At 45.2% G+C, this 12,240-nt stretch overlaps 1 protein-coding gene across 1 annotated transcript in view; it reads left to right on the top strand.

Moving 5' to 3' along the window:
- The first annotated feature begins 8,111 nt into the window (after positions 1-8,111).
- Positions 8,112-12,240, top strand: part of CLYBL (citramalyl-CoA lyase) — a 193,916-nt gene continuing 189,787 nt past the window's right edge. Inside the window, exon 1 of the mRNA XM_081858287.1 lies at positions 8,112-8,240. Within this exon, the coding sequence (XP_081714413.1) occupies positions 8,176-8,240 (65 nt within the window). The 5' untranslated portion in view covers positions 8,112-8,175. The remainder of the gene's footprint in view (positions 8,241-12,240) is intronic.

Here is a 12,240-nt window from a genome sequence, read left to right as displayed (position 1 = left end):
TTAATTGATGGGGAAAGTGTAAATCATTCTCTGCTTCTTACTGGAGCTGTTTCCCTTTGCATCTATGTGGCAGTTTGTTTTTATCTTGCTTTTTGGTTTCAACCAAACTGGTAAAATGACTTTTGATAAAAAAATAGTACACAAGTTAAACTCAAACCACCCAAAAATCCCACTGGCCAAGCAGTATCAAACTTCGGTCAAATACCAAAAGTCTGTCCTAAAACCTAATCCAGGCTTCCTCAGACTCGGCCCTCCAGATGTTTTGAGACTACAATTCCCATCATCCCTGACCCCTGCTCCTACTAGCTAGGGATCATGGGAGTTGTAGGCCAAAAAACATCTGGAGGGCCAAGTTTGAGGAAGCCTGACCTAACCGAACATAATTTGACCATATTCATGGATGCAATGAGAAGACCTGGTAGGCTACCCTAGGGAAGGTATTCCAAAAGAATACCAGGCTTCTCTGTTGCTGCCCCCAACCAATTGTTCTATTCTATCAATATCTTGCTATGCTTAAAATTCTATCCACTTCATAGCCGCATCCTTTCCCCATTTCTGTCCTCCTGCTCCTTCTGTTTGTCTTGTTCCAGCCATCATTTTCATTTCAGGTCTTTGTCCTATCCTGTCTGAAGAAACCTCCTGACCCCTGGGCTCCCTTTGCCTCTTGTGTCTTCCTTGGAAACATGTTTTTCTCATATGCATTAGTCATGTAAAGTCAGCATTACCATGAAGTTGCCAGTTTTATAAGTTGGAGATAGAGCTGTGTCACAAGTGAGAAACTAAGCTTTGCGTACTTCACAAATCAGGTTTTCTGAGGTAAATTCTTCTTTTCCAGAATATGACTTAGGTGCACTCTGGGAGGTGAGTTACATCTCCTTTAAAAGGTATAACCTGAGTTCGTAGGAGAGATGGAAATGAGGGGAGACCTTTGAAAATTCTGCGGATCGTTTTGAGATCTTTTCAGCCACAGAAGTTCTGTTGTAAGAACCCAGCTATATATATCAGAGGCCTGAACAAAAATATTTGATGAAAAAGCTTTTAAGAATTAAAGAAAAGTTTTCACCCTACCAACTGTCACCAGGGATTGACATTTTAGAAGTGTTTCTGAAACTTAAAGTGTGACATTACTTTTTTCCTCCTCTTCTAAAAGCCTTTTAATTTAATTCTATTTGCATCAAATACAATGTGAAACACTGACTTTGTAACAAGGGGGAAATGAAAGAAACGTTTGAAGGAGTCTTAAATGCATTAAATCTAAAACAGCTATGTTCCTAGCATACATTAAACATTTTCAGGAACTTCAGAAATGTGCATATAAAAAGAATATCATGAGGGGAATAGGCACAATTACTTCTGGGTGTTCAGCCTGTTGATTTGACAGGATATATAAAAGCACTCATCAGGTGAAAACAAAACATTTGATACCAAAATTGTGCTTAGTCTGCTGGGGAAAAGTATTTCACGTGAAAATGACACATAAAGCCTTTCTTATCAGGAAATCACTTTCCTGCTAAGCCATCGGGCTGATCTGTGGCATGTATATGTGAACAGTAAACCTGATTCTGATTTTGGTTACAGATCAACATCAAAATAGAGATTGCGTCAGTCACATTTACCAGTCTTGTTTTTTGCATCCTGCAGTTCCCACCAGAACAAGCATGAAAATCAAAAGGCAAAAAGTTCATGTTATATTTTACTAAGAAATTTTTAGGAGAAAAATAGTTCTTTTAAATCAGGCATTCTAAGATTACAGATTTCCAAAATTATTTTCAAGTGCGGGGCTGTATCTGTTTGCATCCAGTGCGTTCCCACAAGTTTGGGAAACGGTGTATGCATATTAGCCATTCGCTGTACCTGTAATTTCTTATAAAATGCTATACTCAAATGCATCTCCCCCCCCCCCATAAAAAGCTTCAGTTTGAAATGATGAAATGAGCAAAAGAATGACCTAGCTGTGTTTTAAGCAGGTAATGTGTACAAACCTGGATCTCTGTCTGGCCCGAGAGACAATGGAGTGCACCTCAAGGGGTGGTCAGATCTCTGGAGGCTCACAGTGCCTGCTGTGGCTGCAGAGACCGGTAACTTGTAACTACTGCTTGCTGTGTTGTTTTTGCTGCATTAGTAGCACCGAAGTGACCTCTCCAGGGCGTAAGCCTGGGCAGTGAGTATGGAGGTCCTGGGCTGCCCAGACGACAAGACCTGACCCCTTGCCCCCGTCCTCACTGATGTGATTCAGAGGAAAGCAGAGCAATACAGTGGTACCTCTGGTTGTGAACAGGATCCGTTCCGTTGGTCCGTTCACAACACGAGCAGAACGCAACCCACGTCTGCACATGCGTGGGTTGCGATTTGCCGCTTCTGTGCATGTGTGTGACGTCATTTTGTGCCTCTGCGCATGCGGCGAAACCCAGAAGTAACCCTTTCCGGTACTTCCGGGTCACCGCGGGATGCAGCCTGAAAACGCTCAACCTGAAGCAAATGTAACATGAGGTATGACTACATTTAACACCAGCTTGGTTGTAGGAGTTGCCGGAAAGAGACATACAAGGCGCCATCCCAACAGTCTTAGGGATTCCACTCCACATTTGTGTAGGCTTTTCTCCTTAGCCTTTTCTTCACTTGAAGATGACCCGCAAGGCTGCGGAGAATTTTGGCACGTGTAGCTTGACATCCCACAATATTACAAGAGCAATGCAGTAAGGAGGGCAGGGAGATGTTCCCTGATTTTGGAGCTCTGCAACCTGCTGCTATTAAACCTTCCTGCCATTATGAGATATGTGGGAGCCCATGTTTAGCAGTCAAGAGGAAGGGCATGGTGCCTGGTCTTCATCAAGGTAGCAGAGGGTGATTTTAAAAGTAGTTTTAAACCCAAGGGTTAAAGGTTAAATAGGCTTGGGCACAATGATGAGACCAAAACAAAATGGTGTTCCACAGAGAGCAGCAAAAAGCAGAGAGGAGACAGAAAAAACTTAACACACTGGCCAGGGAAAATAAATAGATAATATGGAAAAGCTGGAGGTGGGAAATGGAAGCTTAATATACAAAGAAAAGAGAACAACATTAGCACCAGCTGCTTTTCTATTCCTTCCATAATTTCATAGTAAATAAAAATACAAGGATTGAGAGGTTTTTTATGGCATTTGTTTAGATTAAATGACGTGACTTACATTTCAATATAACAATTTTGAAAAAAATTGCACAGAATCCGTATCTTCTTGCTACAATGGCACACTTACATGTGTGCTTTTATACCAAATAATAAAATAGTACAGGAAACTGACACCATTTGAATAACGAAAAAGTCAGACTCAACAAAGGGCAGGTTTCTGTGATTAGACACAGATAATACAGAAAGTCTGAAATATGTATGGGAAGCTAAGTTAGGCATAGAAATAGGTGAGGTGCAATGGAATTTTAAGTGCCCCCCCCCCCAAAAAAAGACCAAGAACAGTCTGAGAATGGGTGAGAGAAAATTAAAAATAGTCCACCCAGCTGTAGTTTAAGGGTGCTGGAAGTTGTAGCTCTGTGAGGGGTAAATTGCCCCAGGATTCTTTTGGGGGGGGGGAATGTGTACTTTAACTGTATGTTGTGCATGCAGCCCAAGTATTCCGTTTTCTGACAGAATGGACAGTTACAAAATTGTGACTCACCTGGTGGCCATTTTGAAGAAGGGGATGCAATAAATCCCCCAAGTAAGTACATTAATAATGGGGGAGGCCGCCCTACAAATATTTGGGACCCAAGTTGTTTTGGGTTTTGTAAGTAGCCGTCCGAACAGAACCATTCTTGGCGAAGCGTTTTAGCTCGGTTAGAGGATCTGGCTTTGCATGCAGAAAGCCTGAGGTTTAATTTCTGGCATCTTCAGGTAAGACCAAGAGAGACTCATGTCTAAAGCTCTGCAGAGCCTCTGCCATTCATTGTAGTGAGCTAGATGGGTGAATAGTCTGACTCAGCTTATATTCATATATTACATCAACTGCTCATATTCCTATATTACATCAACATGGTCCCCAAGGGAAGCACTGCTTACAACCCTTGTGGCCACATCCTGCTCTCAGATTATCTTCACAAGTAGCCTCTTGCAGAGAGCATTACAGTAATCTAAACATGAGGTTAAAGTAAAGGTAAAGGGACCCCTGACCATTAGGTCCAGTCGTGACCGACTCTGGGTTGTGACGCTCATTTCGCTTTATTGGCCGAGGGAGCCAGCGTACAGCTTCCGGGTCATGTGGCCAGCATGACTAAGCCGCTTCTGGCGAAGCAGAGCAGAGCACGGAAAGGCCGTTTACCTTCCCGCCGGAACAGTACCTATTTATCTACTTGCACTTTGACGTGCTTTCGAACTGCTAGGTTGGCAGGAGCTGGGACCGAGCAACGGGAGCTCACCCCGTCGCGGGAATTCGAACCGCCGACCTTCTGATCGGCAAGTCCTAGGCTCTGTGGTTTAACCCACAGCGGCACCCGCATCCCAAAACTAGAGCTCAAATAAGCTGAAAATAGGCCCTCCTTTGCCACCTGGGATTCCAGGAATTGTGCCGAGTTGAGGAATACTTTCAAGCTACATGCTGATGTTTCCATTGGCAAACTACTTCACCCAGAGTACTAGACTTGATTGCCACAATCCTACATATGCTTACTTGGGACAAAGCCTCCTTGAACAAAGTGCAACTTCTTTCGCAGTAAACATGCGAAGGATCAGACTGCAACTATGTATCCAATGCAAACTTTTTACAAAGGCTGTTCTGCCTTTCTTGTCCAGATTTCAATAGGTGGTGAATATCTCCATGGTGTGAAAAGCTTCGCTTGCTGATTTCTGTGTATCAGTCTGTTCTGATGGAACAAGAAGCACCAGGCTGCTAATACGACTTCATGTTTGTAACACAGCTAATTCACTGTTGAAAAAGGAGGTGAGCGCAGAAGCACCTTGCTTTGCCATTCCACTATTTTTAATACTTTCTAAGTTTTGAGGTAATATTACTGGTGCTTCTATGTACTACCAATGCACAAGGTAAAGGAAGATGTTTCTCCTTTGAAGGTTCTGTATTGGAGCCATTTCCAAAGTGACTTTTCAACTCAAAATGTCAAAAATATTTTCAAGATTGACCTTGGCAGCTGTTTGTTTCCTGATTTGGAAAAAACCCCCCACAAAAAACCCGCCAAAGAAAATATCCACTTACAGATAGTCAGGTGTACGTCATTCTTTGACTGCCAAGATGCTCATTTCTCTTTCATGATTCAGAATTAATAAACATCAAAGAAATGTTAATATGAAGCTGTCTTAAGCCAACCTGAGGCAGAACAGGAGGTCATTTCATATTATATTCAAAGCCCAATGTTATGATTTGTGTTAATCTTTACCTTCGAGGGTCATTAATAAATTCCCTATTAATATTCCCTGCACTCTTCTTTTGTTTATGCAAGACTAACTGCATCTATTTGCAATTTTGCAATATTGTATACATTTCTAAAAATATGAATACAGTGGTACCTCTGGTTGTGAACGGGATCCGTTCCGGAGGCCCATTCGCAACCTGAAAATAACGCAACCCGCGTCTGCGCACGCATGGGTTGTGATTTGCCGCTTCTGCACATGAGCGTGACATCATTTTGCACGTCTGCGCATGTGCAAGCGGTGAAACCCGGAAGTAACCCTTTCTGGTACTTCCGGGTCGCCTCAGGACGTAACCTGAAAATGCACAACCTGAAGCAAACTTAACATGAGGTATGACTGTATATACGAGTCCTCTGCTTGCTTCCTGATAATCTCATTTGAATAACGGGGAAATAAATTATTTTCTTGCCTGACCCCCCGATTGCTCTTACAAACAAACACGTAAACCAGTCCTTTTAGCTTAAAATGGTATAAATCATGAAGGATCCAATCCGCTATTCACTTATGATCAGCTCCCTTATTGTTTGTTTGGATGGCTCTAAAAGGGTTTTTTCTTTCAGATTTCTTTTAACTGAGGGGGTAGATTAGGTGGCCTTTTTGTGGAGAGGCTGACAGAAATAGAACTGTTATTTTATTGTTGAATTTGAGTGTTCTAGATATTTTAAACTGATTTTTAATTCGCTATACATTGTATGCCACATTGAGAAAATACTGCAGGTTGAAAGGTGGCTAACAATATTAATAAAATAAGTCCCATTGGGCTAAGTGGAAGTTAATTTTATGAATCAATATCCTTTAGACACATAAAAGTATGTACCTTAAATTATTTGTATTCTACATGCTCAAAAACAACTTAAACTTGATGTTACGTTAGGAATGCAAGATTTTACAATGATTCTAGGGGTGTTTCCAGATGGAGGTTTATTGCTGCTCACGTGCACAGGTTTTTATGCAGGTATCATAAAAAAATGGCAGCCTACACTCCACAGCCCCCATTTAAAATGGATTTCCTCATACAGCGAAAAAATCCACGAAATAGGTTTTAAAAAATCTATTACACATCTGCAGGCAGTAGTAGTATGGAAGCTTGATATTGTACTTTTCGAAGTTGGTGGTTTGCCACATCTGTACTGATGCTTCAGTTGTTGTTGTTGTTTAGCCGTGTCCAACTCTTTGTGACCCCATGGACCAGAGCACGCCAGGCACTCCTGTCTTCCACTGCCTCCCGCAGTTTGGTCAAACTCATGCTGGTAGCTTCGAGAACACTGTCCAACCATCTCGTTCTCTGTTGTCCCCTTCTCCTTGTGCCCTCCATCTTTCCCAACAGCAGGGTCTTTTCCAGGGAGTCTTCTCTTCTCATGAGGTGGCCAAAGTATTGGAGCCTCAGCTTCACGATCTGTCCTTCCAGTGAAGGCTGATTTCCTTAAGATTTCCACTCAGGGCTGATTTCCTTAAGAATGGATAGGTTTGATCTTCTTGCAGTCCATGGGACTCTCAAGAGTCTCCTCCAGCACCATAATTCAAAAGCATCAATTCTTCGGCGATCAGCCTTCTTGATGGTCCAGCTCTCACTTCCATACATCACTAGATGCTTCAGTAGATGGCCTCAAATCAGTGGCGTAGCGTGGGGGGTGCCAGGGGTGCCGGCCGCACCGGGCGCAACTTGGGCAGGGGCGCACTCGCACTAGCAGCTCTCTGCCCCTACTAAAATCCACTGGTTAGGGAGCCCGCGCTCGCTCGGCTTGGCGAGGAGGTCGCAGAAGGGGGAGAGCAAAGCCTTCTGCCGCTGGCAAAAAAAGGAGAGGAAGCCGGGCGGGCGGGCGGGCTGGCTGGCTCGCGGGGGTCTGGCTGCGCCTGCTGCTGCCGTTGCCGCTGCTGCCGGGCTTTGACAGCTTGGCGAAGCGGAGGGAGAGGTAATTGCGTCTCTCTTTCCACTGGCCGCCTGGGTAGTGAGCCGAGCGGAGCAGGGAGTCTGGCGAGGGGGCGGGAAGAGACTTTCCCCCCTTTTTCCCACCTCGCCTGGTCAAAAAGGAGAGCGGAGTCTCCTCAGGGTGCCCTCAGGCAGGGCAGGGCAAGGCAAGCAGAGCGAGGAGGAGAGAGAGGGGAAGGGGGGGGGAGCAGCCAGGAAACGACGCGGTGTGGAGGGGGAATCAATTAAGGAGAGAAGCCTCGCTGCTGCTGCTGCTGCTTGGGAGAGTAAATTACTGTACTTGCCTTGCCCCGGGTTAGGGGGCGCAAATTATTTGCCTTGCCCTGGGTTGGGGGGCGCAAATTACTTGCCTTGCCCCGGGTGCTGATAACCCACGCTACGCCGCTGCCTCAAATACACCTGTACTGTATTTCAATTTCTTCCCCACCTGAACGCAGTCATTTGTTTTCAGAAGCCCATATGATACGCATTGCCTCTTTTTACCAACTGCTACATGCTGAAGGCACTTTCAAATTTCCATAACCGAGGAGGAGCTGTTCTCGCAAGACCTCCCTCCCCTCGGAGCATAGCAGACGACCTCCGAACTGAGCTACTCCTTTCCCGCCCCCGAAGACCTTTCCGACGACTAGGTGCCCCAGGCCCCGCCCCTTTAGAATGCCGGGACGGGCCCTCACGCGCGTGTAACACGTGAGTAGAGCTTTCCGACGACCCAGCGCTCCAGGCCCCGCCCCTTTAGAACGCGGGTAACTTATCCAAACGCGAGGCGACAGAGAAGCGGCTTCCCTCCGCTCAAGTCCTCCGCCAATGGGAGGCGGACGTGGGCGGAGCCCGGAAGAGGCGAAGTGCGGCGACGATGGCGGCGGCGTTCGGGCTGCGGCGTCTCCTGGCGGCCGGTCGGAGCCTGAGCGGGCGGGGAATGTGAGTGACGGCGACGTAGGGAGGCGGGAACGCACGCGGGGGAAGGGAGGCATTGCTACCCCCCTTCCCTGAAGATTGGGGGGGGCGGAATTGGCGGGGTTGGGAAGAAGTTCGCAGAGCGGTTGCTCTCCTCCCCGCTTTTTACTGCCACCCTTGCAGTAAAACACATTCACACGTGCACACACACACGCGTCTCTTGTGCTGCCAAGTTCCGAATAGCTACGTGGTCCTGTAAGCGTTCGAAAGTTGGGCTGTCTCTTAGAGAGGGAAACTGACAAACAAAACAAAAACCCCACAGCCCACTCTTCAACCTTCATTAAGGGCACTGAAGGGGAAAGGGGTGCCGTGAGTCCCGTAACATCTGCAAGCGCCACAGCCTCCTCATCCCTGCTTTCAAAGAAGGACCGTCAACCCCTGCAAGGAATAACAGCAGCCTGATCTTACTAAGTAAATCCACCAGAGTTCAAAACATTGCAGTCTTCTTCAAGGTAGGGCTGTTGGGATTATTTCATAGCCACTTAAGTGGGATTTATCCCAAAACGCTAAATTAACAGGATTTGTTTGTATGTATGTTTTGAACACTTTTATGCCACTCTTTTGAGTATGTAACCTCCGAAAGCAGTTTACGAAATGTTGAGATGGTAACAGTAGTGATAAAGGTAAATATAACATCCAGAAAAACTTATCTGTCAAATTAAAAGTCCAGGACCAAGGAATTTACTGTAGTGAGCATTGAAAAGGCCAACTTCCTTAGGAAGTGAGTTCTGAAGGCTATCACAAGGCACCCTTGGCCTCAGTAGGTGTGGGGACATGCAGATCCTATGGGCAAGTTTTTTGGGGGGGCGGTGACGGCGGGCTCAATGTCACTGTTTCACTCTCACACCCGCTCTCAGTTATGTTGCCCCCACCTCCCTGAACAACCCTGAACAACACCAAACATTAAAAATAAGCACATCTTACTCTGATAAAAGGAAGTTCATTAAAACCCAAAGGTTGAAAACAAATGCTAAATGGAGGGGACCTTTATGAGGGGATAACCAATAAGTCGGAGTCTCAAACAGGTTCACTTTAAATAAATAACAAAATTTGTTTTTAAAACCAAGGTAGCAAATAACACACTTAGGTTTCTTCAGACAGACAATGTTAATTCTGTTTTAATTAGTTATCAGGTATTTTGGCTTGCTTGATAGTTTGGTTCTTTTCTAAGGTGGCACTTTCTTTCAGGTAAAGGTAAAGGGACCCCTGACCATTAGGTCCAGTCGCAGACGACTCTGGGGTTGCGGCATCTCAACAATCCCAGCCTCTGAGGTACTTTCTTAAGGGCTCACCACACACTGCTTCCTTCACTGAGTTTTGGGAGTCTCGTCTTTCTTCAGAAGACTCTCTCCCCTCCAGACTAGCTTGATCCCCAAGTACAGTCATACCTCAGGCTGAAGTTGCTTCAGGTTGAGAGCTTTCGGGTTGCACTCCGCGGTGACCCGAAAGTAACCGAACACGTTACTTCCGGGTTTCGCCACTTGCGCATGCGCAGATGGTCAAGATGCGCATGCGCAGAAGTGGCAAATCACGACGCGCAGACGTGGGTTGCGTTTACTTCAGGATGCGAACGGGGCTCCCTCAGTCTCCCAGCAAAATTCGTCCTTTCTCTCGAGGAGCCAGCGCTTCTGTCTCTCGCCCAGCATCTCCATCTGTGTATGCCTTGCGCCCGTTTGCTTCTCCTTCTGAGAGAGAGAAGCCCTGCAAGCTGGCTCCTCGAGAGAAAGTGCTGTTTGGAGAGAGAGAGAGCGATCAGAGATTGAGGAAAAACAATCACATGTTCTACAAGTCGATCCCGATTGACATGTTGGACAATGGTGCTAACGAACACCAAACATTAAAAACAAGCACATCTTACTCTGATAAAAGGAAGTCCATTAAAACCAGTATCACTGAGACAAGTGCTTTGACCCCAGCACCTGTAACGTTGTAGGCCTTACCTGTACAGATGGTCATTGTCATACTATGATGCCGTTCTGAATTCCATGCTTATAAAAGGGAGGAGCTTGATGAGACAGAAAATTGTGTTGGAATTTTGGGTTTATAATTCATTCAATATTTTGAAATGTGGTTGAAGGTAAAGGTTGGATTCTTATTATTGACCAATTCTTCACCTACAATGTCAGAAGACAGAAAAAGAGCTAGTGGAGCAAGCTTAATGAAGGCTTTAATCCCACTTTAACATGTGGTTTCCTGTAGGGCTTTTTTTCCATTCATTGCCATTGTATGAGAATGAGGGAGGTGTTCATAGTGAGTTCCAGCACCTCCTTTTCTAGAAAAATAGCACTCACTGGTTGCCAGGTCATAGCACTCTGGCATGGATCTAAAGGTGGATGGATTTGTCAATTTAGGTTCCCTCAGTTTCTCTTTCTTCCAGTTTTAAGTTTAATTCTCCACATTTCTGGACCAACCTGTGAGATAGATATATATATACACACACACACACACACACACACACACACATACAGTGGTGCCCCGCAAGACGAATGCCTCGCAAGACGGAAAACCCGCTAGACGAAAGGGTTTTCCGTTTTGGAGGTGCTTCGTAAAACGAATTTCCTATGGGTTTGCTTCGCAAGACGAAAATGTCTTGCGAGTTCCTGTGGGTTTTTTCCCCTCCCCCCCTTTTTCTAAGCCGCTAAGCCGCTTAACAGCTGATCCACTAAGCCGCTTATCAGCTGATCCGCTAAGCCGCTAATAGCGCTAATCCGCTAAGCCGCTAATGGGCTTGCTTCGCAAGACGAACAAACCGCAAGACGAAGAGACTCGCGGAACGGATTCTTTTCGTCTTGCGAGGCACCACTGTATATATATTCCTCCTGAAAATTTGTCAGCATTTAGTACAAATTTTTGCAAGTACACATTTTTATATGTCGCATACACATTTATTGTAAAGCAGATTCTCCTAATTTAATGCACTTTTGTATATAATGCACTTTTGTATGTTGTTTTCACTAATATGTGCATTTCCACCCACACTTTAAAATATGCAATTTTGCGCACGATGGCTGTGTTTCGGTTTGCATCTTGATTCAGGAAGTGTGGATTTGGTAGGTTTGCCTTTAAAAATGAACTTTTTGTTGAATCTCGCTCCCATCCCTACTTGGATCCTATCATAAACTGACAAAAATAAAGTTTCCTGTTCCCCCGCCTACCATGGGGGTTGCTGGAAGAGGGGGAGATTTCCCAAAAGCAGGTTGTGATCCACCCAGTTTTGGTCGCTCCCCCAGGAACACCTGGTTCAGGATGACCCCCTGACTCTGTAGCATGAATTTGTTGGGGGATGGGAAGGAAACATTCCTCCCCTGACTTTCTCCAAGTTGATGTGTGATTGCCAATGCATGGTTCCTTTTGGACCTGGAAGAGGGGAAATCAGGGCCATAATGTGGTGGGGTGTAACATGGTGGGGCACACTTAATTGCACTCCGCCAACACATTCAGAGGGTGGGAACAGAACCTCTGTGCAAAATGGTTATCGCCTGTATAGTGAGCCTTATTTCTTCTGAGTAAGAATGCTTAGATTTGCATTGCAGAAGTTAAGACAGATTCATAGCATCCTTACAATGACATTGAGCATCATGGTTTGGTTACCTGAACACCCAAAGCCCTTTTACAGAGCTGCTTTTAACAGAAACTCTGTCCACATTGTATGGTGGGTTGGACTTGGCAGCTGGAATTAGGACAGTTTGTTAACATGCTCAACCTTTTCGTTGTATAATATGGTAGCATTGTGGGCAGAAGAACAGAACTCGGCTTTAATTGGGTGGCCTCTTCTTATCATTGTCCCTAGTGGTGGCATATGCCAATGAATTGATAAGTCAGGGTAAACCTTTCAACCTCTGTTTGACTAGGAAGTCACAATTAGAGCCCTTTTAAGCTGTTGTTTTTTCATAAATTGGACACTGGAGGGTGCTAATGCAACAAAAGCTGAAATATAGCCAAACACGTTTTCTTTGTTAATCAG

Source organism: Podarcis erhardii (genome assembly GCF_964252035.2).
Source record: "Podarcis erhardii genome assembly, chromosome: 4".
NCBI lineage: Eukaryota > Metazoa > Chordata > Lepidosauria > Squamata > Lacertidae > Podarcis > Podarcis erhardii.
This window is presented reverse-complemented; position numbering and strand designations above follow the sequence as displayed.